A 16,127-nucleotide genomic window follows, 5' to 3' on the forward strand; every position below is an offset into this window, starting at 1 on the left:
AAAAAAAATCAATGGAAAATATATCTTCTGGTGAGGATTAACAACAACACACAAAAAGGGATGTTGTCCTGCACAGAATCACACAGTTCTCCTCCTGCCCTTACAAAGCAGCTGCCAGGACTATCCTCATTTTCCAAGTGGAGAATTGCGGCTTAAAGGGGGGAAATAACCCAGATCACCTGGCTAGCAAGAGGTGGAGCTGGATTTGAAGGCCGGTCTGCTGAGGCCGGAGTCCGGCCTCTGGACCCCTCTGAACGCTGACATCTGACTGTGTGTCATGTCCAGGTGGGTGCTCCCTCACTACAGTCCGCTTTGGACATCCCAGGTCCATAGGTTAGGATAAAAGCTCACTCCCCTGAGGACAGTGAACAGTGAAGGCATGGTGCATTTTTTCCCCCACTTTTGCTTTTAAATCTAGCTTTCATATAAATATCAGGTGCATAATTCTTAACTTTTTGACTCAGTTAATTTTTACTTTTGTATATACCTGTGTAACCACTGCCCAGAAGGCTCTTGGTGCCCTTTTATATTCTCTGTAAGAATCCTTGCCCACCCCAAGGTCATTAAGATGTGTTTTCTTCTAGTAGCTTTGCGATTTTTACTTTCACATTACAGTCTATGATCCCCAAAGAAATGAGTACAAAAGCCATGCTCATGAAGACTCATGGCTGCCTTACCCATAATGGTCCCAACTGGAAACAGCCTGACTCTCTATCCCAGCAGAATCGCCAAATAAATTGTGGCTAATTTGTAAGTGGAACACTATGCAGCAGGGAACAAGGACAGGTGAATACTCTGCACAACATCATGAAGACACCTCACAAGCACAGTATAAAGCAAAAGAAACCAGACACAAAGGAGCACACTCTGTGTGAGTCCATTTAGATTTAGTTCAAAAACAGATGAAAGACACCAGGGATAGAGCGCTCAGCAGAACAGGCGAGGAGCACGAGGGCTGACAGGAAAGCTCTGGCGGATGTTCTTAATCTTTTAAGAAAGCATTTCCCAGAGGCCCTGTCTACACAGTTTGTTCTGGATTCGATTCATCAGTGGACTAAGGTCTTGCTGTTTCTCCCTGCTGACCTGTCCTTACTTGAGTGCTTCACAAGCATTATGGGGCAATGCTTCCCAGTGGGAAAGAAATCTCAAGATTCGAACTTCCCCTTAAAACAGAAAAGGGAGGGTTTGCCCCGATTCCTGATCAGAGATATTACCTATTTTCTTTTTCTTTTGCTGAGTCAAGAAGAGTGACTTGAAGTGGCTTTTTATTGCTTGTTTTAAAAGAGAATTTGGTTTTGCAAGAGGAGGTCAACTCTTTATATTGCTCCAAGGAATTATTCTCTGTGGCTTGAGTAGAAGGAATTGGGCCCATCAAATTTAATTTGGATGGAAGAGGGAGGGAGGGAGGGGGTGGAGAGAGAAAGAGAGAGAGAGGGGGGGGGGGGATAGGGATAGGAAGGAAGGAAGGAAGGGAGGAAAGAAGGATGAAAGGGAGAGAACACTAACAATTTGGTGCATAAATTCTTTCAATTCTTTAGTGAAGTAAGTACACAGTTGGGTTTAGTATAATTTAAAAGGAAAACTTAATTTGCATGGAACGTTCTGCAATTTTGGATGCTAAAAGCATTGCAGTTGAGGGTGGAGCGGTGAGGTAATTCTGGGCCATCTTAATGGCAGTGGGTTAGGAGGGAGCGGCGTAAGTGCGAAGCGCAACGGGAGACCTCCTGAGGATAGCTGACCTGCCCAGGAAAGGGGCGGTGGGGCCTCCGGGATCTTGCAGGGCATTGCTGGCTTCCGGAGCCGCGGTTACTGCAGCAGCGTGCTGTCATAGAAAGCGCAGACCTGGCTCAAGTCCTTTATTCTCCAAGTGGACAATTTGGGACGGGGAGGGGGGTATTGGGCACACCAGTCCATGGCTTGTAGAAGGAAGGGCTGAGTAAGGGTTTCTGAGCTCCTTTCTAACCCGACGTCCCTCCGTTCTGAGTTCTTGAATGGCTGCTGTCACCCACAACAGGAGCAACAACAGAGAAAGTGGGGAGCCACAAGTGCTGTTCCTAGGACAGGACAGTTGGTCTGATCTGAACGGTTTATAGAATGTTTTAAAGAAAGGCAAGCAAATTTTAAGAATTTAAGACATTAAAGGATTTTAAGGAAAATGGGCACTCTCCTGGGTGCCACAGCAAGGGACGGAGCTGGAAGTAAGATGGCTATGACGACGTAAGAGCCCTCGAGCCATGGATATTTGTGTAGGAGGGAGGGCCGGGTAAGACCTCCCCTTTACAGCGTGGGCAGAAGAGGAGGTGCCCTATGGAAGGCCAGCGGGGACCACTGAAGAGCAGGAGGGGCTCAGGCGTCCCCAGAGGGGAGCGCTGGCTCTTGACTGACTGTGCCATGAGAAATGTGGAATGCATCGCATTGGAGGTGCTGGCCTTTGTCGCTGTAGGGGTTTTTAAGTAAGGTGTGTGTTGACATTCCCTGGTGGCAGGTTGCCACAGCCATTTGTCATTGGAGATTTTATTCTCTGGGCTGTTCTTAGCTCATGTGATTTCTAGAAATGCACTGGTCCCTCTCCCGCTTCTGTTTGCCCTCGCAGGGTCGTTGCTGTGTGTCCCTGGAGGGTGTTAGGCCTGTAAAAAGCTGATGACACGGCCCTCACATTCTGTACCCCACCCCGGAGTGTTCTCTTGGGAGTTACAGCTTGATTAAAATAACGATGTTTTATGTCCCTGTTGTGCGAACCCATCTGAACATGACCTTCCATCCAGTCGGGCTGATCTCTGCCCCTCCCTCCTTCTCCAAATTGAGTTCCACCTCCTGTGTGTGGTGGTCTGTGTGCTTCTATACCTGAATACCGTCCATGCCGCCTTGGGAGGAGGTACTGTTAGTCAGCTCCCTGTACACATAGCCAGAGGGAAGGAATGCCTGTCTGTCTCACACCTACCTGTGCTTTTTGTGAGGAGTTCCCCAAGATGCCCACCTCTTAGTCCTCTTGGGCTGCTATAACAAACTGCTGTAGATGGGGTGGCTTAACAACAGACGTTTATTTCTCACAGATCTGGAGGCTGGGAAGTCCAAGATGAAGGTGCTACAGATTTGGCATCTGGTGAAAATCTGTTTCCTGGTTCATGCACAGCCATCCTCTCACTTGTCCTCACGTGGCAGAAGTGGTGAGGGAGCTCTCGGAGTCTTATTTATAAGGGCACTAATCCCAGTCATGAGGGCTCCACCCTCATGACCTAATCACCCCCCGGAGGCCCCATCTCCTAATACTCTCACATTGGGTCTTAGGGTTTCAGTATAGGAATTTGGTGTCAGGGGTGGATGGGCACAACACCTGCTCCTTCGAATCAGGGAAGCTTTGGGACACTGGATTCCTGGGTCGCAGATGGTTAATACAGGGACTGGGGCTATTTGAAAACACTGCCCTTCTCCACACTCCATCTTGGATATGTTGGTGGAAAAAAAAACAATAATAAGGACTTTCCTAATAGCAAGGTCAGCAATCAGCAAAGTTTTTTGTTTTGTTTTGTTTTTATAAAGAGCCAAAAAGTAAATATTTTCAGCTTTCTAGGAGATATGGTGTTTGTTGTTACCACTTGGCTCTGTCATGGTATTGCAGAAGCAGCTATAAGCAATCGGTCAACAAATGGGTGGGGCGGGATTTGGCCCATAGGTTATAGGTTGCCTCTCCTGATCTAGATAATTAGTCTTGTGCGTGGTGATCAGACAAGTGATTGGACTTGCCCCTCTTCGGGGGGTGGGGGGAGGAGGCTTTTGGACTTGTATAAGAATATGCTAGCAGATATAGTCATTCAAGATATATCAGACTAGAATGGTATCCAGCCACTAGTGCAAAGGCCCTTAACAAACTAGAGATAAATATTTGTTTTGTTAAAACATTTTTGAGTTGATAGTCTAATAATTGGTGAAGTGAATCCAAAATGTCATCGGAGGCCCCAGGTCCTTCTGTCTTGGCTTCCCTTCTCATGACTTCCTCACGATCATCAAATGGCCTCTGGAGCTCCCGTCATCACATCGGTGTTTGAGAAGGAAGGCAAAAGACAGAGAGAAGAATAAAACAAACAAACAACAAAAAAATAAGGCACTTGTTGGCTGAGTCAGATCTCCTTAAGAACTTAGAATCCCCAAACAATACTTTTTGTTTATATCTCATTAGCCACTCTTACCTGTGAAGAAGACAGGAAAATGTAGGGTTTTTTTTTTTTTCTGAATACATTGCTATCCCAAGAAATATTGGGGGGAAATGAATACTGGGTGGGCAACTAGCACTTGCTATCACTCAGAAGGATTCAAAGAATGCCCCAAATATGCCAAGTCCCTGAGCTCTGCCAGGCTTATTTGCTCACTGACTCAGTCTATGGAGATTGTGAGCCTGAAGCCCAGCTCTCCATACCTAGCCAGGCCCTTCCAGATGCTTTTGGGGGTCTAATGTATACGTCACTGTTATAAATCAAATACTTGCGTAATTGCGATCACAGTCCTATCAGTCATCATAGCACTGCTTGGACACCCAGCGCCAAGAAACCCTTGGACACATACCTTTTCCTCTTTGGGCAGCTTTTGCTGCTAGAAAGTTCTTCTCTACTGAAATATGTCTTCCTCTACTTTCTACCTGCTGGAAGTCTGCTTCCGGAATCACTGGAACAGGCATCTTGGTCTTTCCTCTTCTTCGTTCCAGGTGTTTGGAGATCTCGACCCCCTCCATCCTGAGGCTCAGGTCATCATCCTCCAATTTCGTTTCTCTTTCTTCCGATAACTTGGTTGTAAGTCATCTCATAAAGCCTAGTGCTTCTCAAGCTTTGAAGTGTGCATGAACCACTTGGGGTTCTTATTAAAATGCAGATCCTGAGTCAGTGCTCTGGGTGGAGCCTGAGAGGCTGGGTTTCTAACCTCTTCCCATGTGATGCTGCTGCTACTGGTCCACAGACCACACTTTGAGTAGCAGGTGGTCCTGGGCCTTCCTGGATGTATTTCAGGTCATCTTTTAGCAGGTGGCATCCAAAACCTGACCAAGTTGCTCCGGTAGATTTAGGATAGAGCAAGACTTTTAACTCCTTTATTCTAGACATTGCCATTTACCTTTTAATGAGGTCTGAAGATTGCATGGTGTTTTGTTTGTTTGTTTTAATCCTTACCTGAAGGTATTTTTTCCATTGATCTTTAGAGAGAGAGTGGTAAGGAAGGAGGGTGGGAGAGAGAGAGAAACATCTATGTGAGAGAGACACATCGACTGGTTGCCTCCAGCATGCACCCTGAACCAGAGCCAGGGATTGGACCTGTTACCCAGGTGCGTGCCCTTGACCAGGAATCAAACCCATGACCCTTCTGTCCGTGGACCGATGCCCTAACCACAGGGCTACCGGCCAGAGCTACATGGTCTTTTTTTTAATATAATACATTTTTATTGATTTCAGAGAGGAAGGGAGAGGGAGAGAGAGATAGAAACATCAGTGATGAGAGAATCACTGATCAGCTGCCTCCTGCATGTCCCCTACTGGGGATTGAGCCCGCAACGTGGGCATGTGCCCTTTGACTGGAATCGAACCCGGGACTTCAGTCTGCAGGCCGACGATCTATCCACTTAGCCAAACCAGCGTTGGCATTTTTAATGGCTCTCCCACATTATTCACTTAGTTTGAATTTACTGAGACCTGTAAGTCTTTGTCCCTCAGGCTGCTGCTGGGCGCTCTCTCCCCCACCTTACACTTACGATGTTAGTTTTTGTAATTTTATGGCAGGTCCTGACATTGAACTTTGTGAATTTCATCACGTTGGATTAGACTCATCCTTCAGGCCAGATGAGGTCACTTGGTATCTGTCATCCAGTATATTTGCTGTCTCGCTTAGCTTGGAGGCTTCTCATAAACTCGATAGTCCTCTGTTTCTCCATCTAATTCCACTGGAAACTTCTATTCATTATTTGCAATTCTTTGGTTTAAGTCCTCCTTTCTCTGTCTTGTTCAAATATTGTGAGAGACCCTGATAGTCGCCTAACCAAACTGCAAGTGCATGATGTCAGCATCGGGGATGCTGGTGGTTTTCATGTGGAGGCAGAATTTATCATCACATTGACATGCCTGTTTTTATGGTTAAAGAGGTCTTAAAATGTATATTGACATTTGCTGATTGCAAATTACATTAGCCATTTATCATCCGGACTTGACTCTCCGGGCTCTCCTTAACTCGTATAATTTTTTAAATGCACTGGTCCCTCTCCCGCTTCTGTTTGCCCTCACAGGGTCGTTGCTGCGTGTCCCTGGAGGGTGTTAGGCCTGTAAAAAGCTGATGAGACGGCCCTCAACATTTTGTCCCCCAGAGTGTTCTCTTGGGAGTTACAGCTTGACTAAAATAATGTTTTGTGTCCCTGTTGTGTTTACCCATCTGAACATGACCTTCCATCCGGTTGGGCTTATCTCTGCCCCTCCCTCCTTCCCCAAATTGATTGGTGGTCTGCGTGGTCCCAGGCACAGCCGCGTTGCTTCTGTACCTGAATGCCGTGCACGCAACCTCGGGAGGCGGTGCTGTTAGTCAGCTCCGTGTACAGATGAGGACACGCATAGCCAGAGAGGAGGAATAGACTCTCCCAGTAACTTGTCACTGCTGCAGTGTGCATATGACAGAAATACGAGTAACGCATCGCTGGGATTAATTGGGGAAATGATATACAGCGTGTTGTTCCCATAACCTGCCTGGTTCATCTTTCATCTCCCCACGTTTTCACTTAGCAGTACTGAGTCCCTGCTCTGTGCCAGCACTGGGCAGCAGTGGCCCGGGAGACAGATGTGGCCCCTGCACAGATGTGGGTGGGCACTGCCCAATGTCATGGTTGGCACACTGCCCAACGCCCACCCTTTGCAATGAACTTTTAAGGAAAGTCTCCATGTTCTTCTTTCCTTCTCTTGCCAGGTCTACATCCGGATAAAAGATGATGAGTGGAATGTCTATCGGCGGTACACGGAGTTCCGGGGTCTGCACCACAAGTTACAGAGCAAATACCCGCAAGTGAGAGCCTACAACTTCCCACCCAAAAAGGCCATTGGAAACAAGGTACCGTCCATGCGGAACCAGGCGGCTCGGCACCGGTGCCCACATTGAGGCAGACTTTCTTTTCCTTCAGTTTATGATTTAAACACACATGTGATGCCGGGGTTCCGGGGCCTGGGGACCCGAAGGTGTGCGACCCACTGTGGGCTCTTGGCTTCATGCAGAGAGGAATTCAAATGGGAGCCGGCCGAGAGGGAAAGGGAAAGTGAGTGTTAGTGAAGCAGTGACACAGGGGGCTGCTCCACAGGCAGAGCAGCCCCCCTAGTGGGGTTTACTTCTTTTATTGGGGCTCACTGAATCGAGGGGTAGGGCATTCAGTAAAGGGGAGCAATATTCAGGATTTTTCTGGAAAAGGGGTGGAGATTTCTTGGAAGAGCCCATCAGCCATTTTGGGTCCTCACATGGGCTTTCCCTTCTGACCATGGTGCACAGGGTGTGTCGTTTAGGATGCTAACACGTTACAGTGAGTGTATAGTGAGGCTAGGGGTCACCTCAAGGTGAATTAGTCTCCATGTTGGATCGAGCAGGTCTTCTGCTGGTTTTAAGCCATAAACCCTTTGGGGGTTAGGCTTACTGTCTGCTTGATAATCCCTGGAAGCCTTATTGGTTATAGCCGTTTCACCACATACCCTATCTCACATGCTCCTAGAAGCACACAACTCCAAAGCTGGCTAATATAAGAAGAAGAAAAAAAAGAAAGTGGTCACCCATAACTTCATCACATAAAGATAATCACATCCTCTTATATCTCTAGGGACCGAGTTGGCAAACTTGTTCTCTAAAGGACCAGAGCAGGGGTCCTCAAACTTTTTAAACAGGGGGCCAGTTCACTGTCCCTCAGACCATTGGAGGGCCGGACTATAGTTTAAAAAACAAAAACAAAAAACTATGAACAAATTCCTATGCACACTGCACATATCTTATTTTGAAGTAAAAAAACAAAACGGCAAAAACACCCGGTGGGCCGGATAAATGTCCTCGGAGGGCCGCATGTGGCCTGCGGGCCGTAGTTTGAGGACGCCTGGACCAGAGAGTAAATATTTCTGGCTTTGCAAACCACACCATTTCAGCTGAAAATACTCAACTCTGCCCTTTTAGTGTGAAAGCAGCCACAGTGTGGACACAACTGGGGTTGTCTGTGTGCCAATAAAACTTTATTTATAAGAATCGGTGGCAGCTGGATTTGGCCTTTGGGTCATAGTTTGTCTACCCCTATTCTGGACTAAGAAAATGTTTCCTAGTTCTCGTCCATGGTAGTTATGATATGTATTTGGACTTAGGAGTGTGGTGCTATTTCCCAAGCAGAGCCTTCTCAAAAGAGCTTCTTTTATCATAGGGCCACTGCCCTCGTGAGGCTTAACCATTTATGAGGACATAATTTGTTTCTCACCCAGGTACCCTGGAGAAGGGAGGTGCTAGCCTCTTTAGGTTTGCTGTTTGATTAGTTTTCATTCATTCAGCAAGTGTTTATTGAGCACCGATCATGTGTCCCGGTGCAGGAGGCAAGAGCCCAGCACTGCAGAGGACAGGCCCAGGCTTAGCGTGAGGCCCTGTTGAATGTCTGTTCTGGTCCGTTGCTTAGAGTGGCAGTTCCCCATCTTGGCTGCACTTTGGATCACTTGGGGAGTTTTAAAAACTACTGGATGGCTCGGTTGGTTGGAGCATTGTCTCCTGCACAGGAGGTGGGGTGAGGGGGTGGGGTCGATTCCTGGTCAGGATGTATGCAGAAGGTCGCCAATCATTGTTTCTCTCTCACATTGATGTTTTTCTCTCTCTCCTTTCCTCTCTCTAAATATCAATTTTTAAAAGAAAAAAAAAGATTTTTTTAAAGTACTGAGATTTGCTTATCCCCCAGCCCCATTCTGATTTAATTCATCTGGAGGGAGGTCTGGGTCCCGAGGGGTTTAAAAGCTCTCTCTGTAATTCCAACATTTGGCCAAGCCTGGGAGTCAAGTAGGCGATGGAGATGCTTCAGCAATCGCAGTGTATTCATTAGCTTGGCAGGATAGTTCACTCAGACGAGGTAAGGTCATGACCCTTCTCAGGACCTGTGAGAAATTGGGCCCTGTGTAAGAGGGGTTCCTCCACTACCGTGGTTCTCAAAGTAGGGACAGCATCACCTGGGAGCATGTTAGAAATGCAGATTGTCGGGCTCCACCCAGACCTACAGAAATGAATATAGGGGTGCATATATCTTTTTGAATTAGTCTTTTGGCTTTCTTCAGGTAAATACCCAGATGTGGGATTGCTGGGTCATATGGTAGTTCTATTTCTAATATTCTGAGGAATCTCCATACTGTCTTCTTTTTTAAAAAATAGTATTTGTTAAATTGATTGAGGTGAGATTGGTCAACATGAACATATAGGTTTCATCTGTGCCTTTCTGTGTTACAGCCGCCATACTGTTTTCTGTAGTGGCTGTACCAGTTTACAATCCCACCAACAGTGCACGAGGGTTCCCTTTCTCTACATCTTCTCCAACACTTGTTTGTTGATTTATTGATGACAGCCATTCTGACGGGTCTGAGGTGATATTTTGGTTTTAATGTGCATTTCTCTGGAGTTCCTTTCAACTTTATCTTAGAAAACCAGCGCAAGAGTTTCCATAACCCACTCCCAGCACTTGGAAGTTCATAGGGAAAGCCGTTACTGACTGGTATGTTTACATATTCATAGATTTCGTTGTTTAGATTAGAAATCTGATCACATAAGGACCTGTTATATCTTAATTTAAAAAGTTATAGAGCAGTTTATCTCAAGCCCAAAATTAATCTGTCATTACATTTTTTTCTGTTGAAGAAAAGTGGAGTTGAGCCCATAAAAATGGAAGACTTAAAAATTCCACACTTCTTCATAGCAAGGAGTACAATAATTCTTATGAAAAGAGGGGAGGGAATTATATACTGATTTAATCTAATGACTCGTAGGCTCATACAAATCTTGGGACCCATCCAGAATGTCTCAAAATGTCATAAAACAAAACCCTGCCTAACCATCCTATCATCATTATAAGACTTGCAGGAAGCATTGCCCCGAAGCAGCCCTCCCATCACCCTCCCTCAGGGCTGGCCTGTCTGCAGCTTGCTGAGGGAAATCAGTCCCAGGCTGCCCTGGGCCGCTCACATGGTGAAATGTCCTGCATTGTGTGGTCACTTCCTGTGGCTGCTGTCACACATGGCCACACAGGTATGGTCCAAAACAACACAGATTTATATCTCAGAGTTCTGGCGGTCAGAGGCCCAAAATTGGTCTCACGCGGCTCAAATCAAGGTGTTGGCAGGGCTGCCTTCCTTCCAGAGGCTCCGGGGAGAATCTGTTCTTGCCATTTTCAACTTCCGGAGGCCCCTACGTTCCTTAGCTGCGGGCCTCCTGTGTTGCCACAGCTGCAGTCACATGGCGGGCCTCTGCCTCGGCCTCTGCCAGCATGGTCACGTCCCCTTCTCGGACTCTGGCCCTCGTCCTCTTTTGAGGACCCTGTGGATCACCCAGAGAATCATGGTCAACTCCTGTCTCAAGATCCTGAACTTCATCACACCTGCCAAGTCCCTTTTGCTTCCTAGGTTAAAGTTCTCACAGGTTCTGGGGTTAGGAGGGGGCCCTCGTTGGGGGCACACATTGCTGAATGCTTTCCCGAAGTGACTCCCTCCCCACCTTGTAGCTCCTCAAGCCCATAGTTAGGCAAAGCAAACCTACCAAGAACCCCACCAATCCTAAGGACCCTGGGGGCCTGCTTCAGGTTTAGTGGGCTGCAGCCTGGCTGAAATGAAGGAATTTTGGAGGAGCCTGAAGCAGTCTGCTGTCCTGGGCCAGAAACAGGGACTGCGAGTGGGTGTCCCCTGAGGTGGGTTATTCTCATCCTCACTTCAGATTCTCAAGGACAAAGACTGACTTTGAGCAGCTGTGGAATTCTTCCTGTGAAATCACTGCCACTAGGGCAGTGCCTCCCCCCACTTCCCCTCCCTTCAGTGCAGCTCTGTTTGCTAATAAACGAGGTTGGGAAGGAGAGGCACCATCTTGCTGGGCTGGCCCGTGAGGACGGGTGGTACTAAGGCTGCAGCAGGTTCTCGACGAGGTCTGTGGTCCTGCTCCTGGTGGTTGGAGGGAGGGGGTGCTGCCAGTTTCCTCTGCTGCCCAGGAACCTTTCAGCTCTGGGGCCTCTGCTGCCGCAGCAGCCTGTGCAGCCCCTTAGCCTGTAATTGGCTGGTCGTGCCATGATTGTGCTTTGATGCTCTTCCCCAGCGTTCATCTATGACATACCCGCTTCCTTTAAGTACACATTGGATGCTGCCCAGCACAGCTCTGAGGGTCCAGCTGATTCTCAAGTGCAGACTGAGTCAGAATGCAGGACTTCAGTGCCCAGTGGAGGCTGCCTGAACTCTGCTAAGAGATCAAGCGTGTGCTGCCCCAGCGGGCCCAATAGCTTGGGATACCTGCTTTGATACCCTGAGGGCAGGTTTTCTGAAGAGCTTCTATTCTAAATTGGACCAGGAAAACCTACCAGGTCAGAATCTTTCCTTTGATTGAGTAACTTCAAGAGTGATGCACTTGCGCTTCGACCATTAAGGCATGTCCACATGATATCTTTGGGGACTGAGTTATAGATCCCTTGTTACTCTAAGCTTGGACCCATTCAGTGAGTCACTCCAGAATCCACAGGCCTGGACAGTACCCAAGGACATATTAAATGTAGGTTAGCCTTTTTAAATTCATCAGATGAGTATCTTTCTAGCCTGAATTTCTAGATATTTCCCCAATGATGCAAATTACAGAAGTAAAAGGTGATCTCGACTCGTTTGTACTTTTTGATCAAATTAGCACGTTGCATAGTTTGTGGATTCAGGGCCTGTCTTTACCAAAGCATTGCTTTTTGCCTTGCTAGGCCATGTATGTGTTTACTTGTAAATGCTCTGATGCCCAGAGCACTCGCTAGAGATGGCCATGCCCTCACATACCACATCATGCCCAAATCTTGTTCGAATAGTTACCTGAATATCCTCCACCACTTGATGAAGTTTATTCCTTTGTAGCTGAGTCAAGCCACAGTGGTCGTATATTAAAGTTACTCATTGCTCAGCTGATGTGGTTCAGTGGTTGAGCATCAACCTATGAACCAGGAGGTCATGGTTCCATTCCCGGTCAGAGCATTGCCCAGGGTTGCGGGCTTGATCCCCAGTAAGGGGTGTGCAGAAGGCAGCCAATCAATAATTCTCATCATTGATGCTTCTATCTCTCCCTCTCAAAATAAATAAAAAATATCCATATTTTAAGTTACTCATTAATGTTTAAATATCACAGACATAGGGCTTATCTCAGCCAGGATAGGCTTGGTTAGGCTGACTTAACAAATTACTCAGGCTCACACTTCGTGTCCACCCGTGGTTGGCTGGGAGCTCCACTCATGGTGTCAGGGGCCCGGACTGCTGGAGGCTCCTGTCTGTGTGCTGAGCAGGAGCAGGGGCCACAGGCAGATCAGACACTGGTTCTTCAGGCTCTGTCTGGAAGTGATACATGCCAATTCCACTCATATGTCATTGGCCAAAGCAAGCTATAGGGCCATGCCCAATGCCAAGGGGCAGAGGAGTCCATCCCTACCCTATTGGAGAAGGAGAATCAGCATCTTCACCGTCAGCTCTCATGACCTGACCCCCACCTGGGCGTAGCACTTCTCTTGAGCCACATTACCGAGCAGGATTGAGATGATGAGAGAGCGGAACTCCACAAATCCAAGTGCTGGGGTCTCTGCTTCCCTCCTTCCATGCTTAGATGTCCTATCCAAGCCACTGTCATCTCTGCCCTTTTCCACGCCTGCCTGACCAGCAGTCTGCTTCCTGCACTGTAGCCACAGTGCGGTCTGCATACATAAATCGAGTTGTGTCACTATTGATTAAACCCTCCAGTGGCGTCATGGCAGTTAAATCCACGACTCTACTGGAGTCTGCGAGGTGTCCCTGACTGCCCTCCACACCCTCCCACCTTATCTCATGCCCCACTCCTTTCCCTCCACACCAGCCACACTGACCTCCTCACACTTCCATGCTGTTCCCTCTGCCAGGAATGGCTTTTCCCGTCTCTGCAGGGACAACTCCTCCAGCTCCTCAGAGAGAGGCCTTCCCGACCCCTCCTTATTGCCGCCCCTTCAGTCACTCTCTGGCCTACTTGTTTTTACTTTTATCCTAGCGCGTCCCATGAATTGAGACGTTTATTGTGTGCTTGAGTGTTGTCTGTCTCTGCACTGGAACGGAAGTTCACAAAGCGGGGCCTGTCTGTGTCTGCTCACTGCCCTCTCCCCAGCTCTAGAACAGTCCCCGGACACTCATGGCCTGAATGATCGAATAAATGAACAGAAATCAAGTGGAAAAGTTTCCCTTTTATTTCCTTCTTCCATTCACTGAGTCCTCAGCACAAATTCAATAATATCTAAATTCCAAAAGTGAGCAGAATAACTTCCAGGTGACTTGGGAGTTGTTCTCATTCCAGTGTTGAGTGAACGCTTTTTGCAGAATGGGCAGGTGGCCATGAACCTCTGAAGACAGGAGAGAGGGCTCTCTAGCAATCCCAGGAGTTGCCTGGCCAGCCGCCTGTCCAAATGGACATTGCCAGCATGGGGCTTAGGTAAAAGCCTTATTTTCGAAGATGCTACTAAATGTGTACATTATTGCTCCGGAGCAAATGAGGATTGAGAGACTCATTCCTTCTTAGGCTAATGACACCGGTCTCCCAAAGTTCATCTGGCATTGAGGCAAGGAGATCACTTCCCCCCTGGGCCACAGATAACGCAGCTTGTTGGAGAAATTATGCATTAAACTCTCATTAAAAACTCATGCACTAGTAGTGTGTAGCGAGGAACCGACGGGCACTCACTGAGCCGTGGAGAGCGCCTTTGCCGCTCCCTGGGAATCACTGATTTAAATGCAGCCCTGGGGGAGGCCGGACCTTGGCAGTGGAGGGTGCGCACAGATGGAGGTGGGAACCAGTGGCATCTAGAAGAATGCTAAAGCTGATTGACTTTTCCACTTGGAAAACATGTCCAGCATTCAGGGGCACGGTGCTGGGGGTAGAGGTTACAGAGATGATTTGAAGTTCACGGTCTTGTCGGGAGAAAGGCAAGGGAATCAGTTCTCCTGGAGGGTCCCCTGTGCTCTGGAGAAGCGGGAGGAGGGAGGCACAGCTGCTTTCTGCAGGAGGGAAATGCTTACAGGGCCAGCCGGAGCCTGTGTTCTCTTCCAGGTGGGGCAGCAGGCTCAGCTCAGGGACACCCTTTCCTTCTGTGCACCTGTTTCCTCCGTGCATCTTACATTAGTTTCCTATTGCTGCCAGCGCAAATGACCAGAAACCTAGTGGCCTTAAACGGCGTGTATTTGTCACCTTCTAGGTCAGTGGGTCAGAGGTCTGCCTCGGGTCTCCCTGGGTAAAACCAGGGTGTCAGCAGGGCTGTGTGTTTCCTGGAGGCTCCTGGAGGGTCTGCTTCCTGGCCTTCTCCAGCTTCTGGCAGCTTCCTGCATTCCTTGGCTTGTGGCCCCTTCCTCTGTCTTCATCGCATTCTGTGGTCACAGCTTCCTCTGACCACACAGAGAAATCGTATCCCACACATTTAAGGGATACGAGTAGATTGGGCCACCCTCATACCCCAGGATGGTTTCTCCAACTTAAAGCCCTTAACTCAGTCACCTCTGCCAAGTCCCCTCTGCCATGTGAGGTAACGTGCACAGGTCCTGGGGAGCAGCGTGTGACTGTCTTTAGGGAAGAAGTTATTCTGCTGACCTCACGTCTCTCTTTCCTTATCTCACTCACAAATGGGGAAACGGGGACACAGAGAGGTGAAGGGACTTGTCGAAGGCCCTCTCGCTTGGCCCTGTCCAGGCTGATGTGTAGGCCTAGGCAGATGGTCTGCAGAGCGCCAGCCCCCACCTTTCACACACAGAGACCTGCACAGAGCACCCTGGGGAATGGGTGAGAAGATTATTTAGCCATTGCCCAGCTGATGGACATTTCTGTTGCCTCCATGAGGCAGTTCTGCAACCTCACGGTGTGGAAGTCGGGTGAAACCAGGCCCTGAGATTGCCTCTCCTTCTATTGAACCATCCACCCCTCACACCACCTACTCTCTCTCAGGGGCCATGTTCAGAGCTAGGAGCTGCAACCTCCCCCCACCCCTCCACCCCAGACCCATCAATCTGCAGGCCTATGAAGTTCCCTGGTAAACCTAAGCATTCGTTCATTTATGCATTTATTCATTAGCAGGATTTTGTCAACTCTGAGAGTAAAAAATGAAAAGCAGAAAAGGAAAGAAAGGAAGGTTCCTACTGCTTCACTCGCTCTGTGGCCTTGAGCAAGTTATTTGATCTCTGTGTGCCTCAGTTTCCCCTCCTATATACCAGGGATGGGCTGGTAATGAGATGGAGCATGTCCTTAAAGGATGCTGGGACACCGAGCCCGGGCAGTGGACAAGCCTGACATGGGTGGTCCATCCGGAACCCTCCCACCCTATATTTCTGTGTGCAGAATCCTGTGCCCGGCCTATCACACACACCGGAGGCTCTGTATTCATTTCTCATCAGGCAGTCTTGTCAAGCCCCATATAAAATGTCTCAGAGCAAACCGGGTTCGGAGGCTGTGAGCATCCTGCCCAAGATCCCGTAGCTGTGTGAGGAATTGGGTAAGACTGGTGCTAATCCACCTGGGCATCTGCCCCTTGGTGAGAAGCCCCATAGTCCACACCCTAGTCTGGGAGCTGGTACCGCAGCAGGTCACACATGACTACACGTTTCTGTATGGGATTCCGCCAGAGAACCACCCTCATATGGAAGAGGACCCAGAAGACAGTGCCAGACCCCGCTCCCCTGCTTGGAACGGAGACATGGGGAGCTCAGACACCATCCCCTGAAGATGAAAGTTTTCCAGAGAGGAAGTTGGGAGAGAACAGAGCTCCAACCGAAGGAAGCCAGAAACCCAAGCTCGTTCCTCATCTGACACTCTGCCAACCACTGTGTAAATGGTACTTAATGTATTAAACAAGGAGGAGAGAGAAATCGGGCTCATTATACATCGCACATTTGTGTTTC

At 48.4% G+C, this 16,127-nt stretch overlaps 1 protein-coding gene across 4 annotated transcripts in view; it reads left to right on the forward strand.

Annotated features, from left to right (window-relative positions):
* Nucleotides 1-16,127, forward strand: part of SNX29 (sorting nexin 29) — a gene marked incomplete at its 3' end in the record, with an annotated part of 449,820 nt that overhangs the window by 368,532 nt on the left and 65,161 nt on the right. For all 4 annotated transcript variants that reach the window (XM_079795284.1, XM_079795286.1, XM_079795285.1 and 1 more), the window contains one exon: nucleotides 6,928-7,068. In XM_079795284.1, the coding sequence (XP_079651410.1) occupies nucleotides 6,928-7,068 (141 nt within the window). The remainder of the gene's footprint in view (nucleotides 1-6,927; nucleotides 7,069-16,127) is intronic.

The sequence above is a fragment of the Cnephaeus nilssonii genome (genome assembly GCF_951640355.1).
Source record: "Cnephaeus nilssonii genome assembly, chromosome: 2".
Classification (NCBI taxonomy): Eukaryota; Metazoa; Chordata; class Mammalia; order Chiroptera; family Vespertilionidae; genus Cnephaeus; species Cnephaeus nilssonii.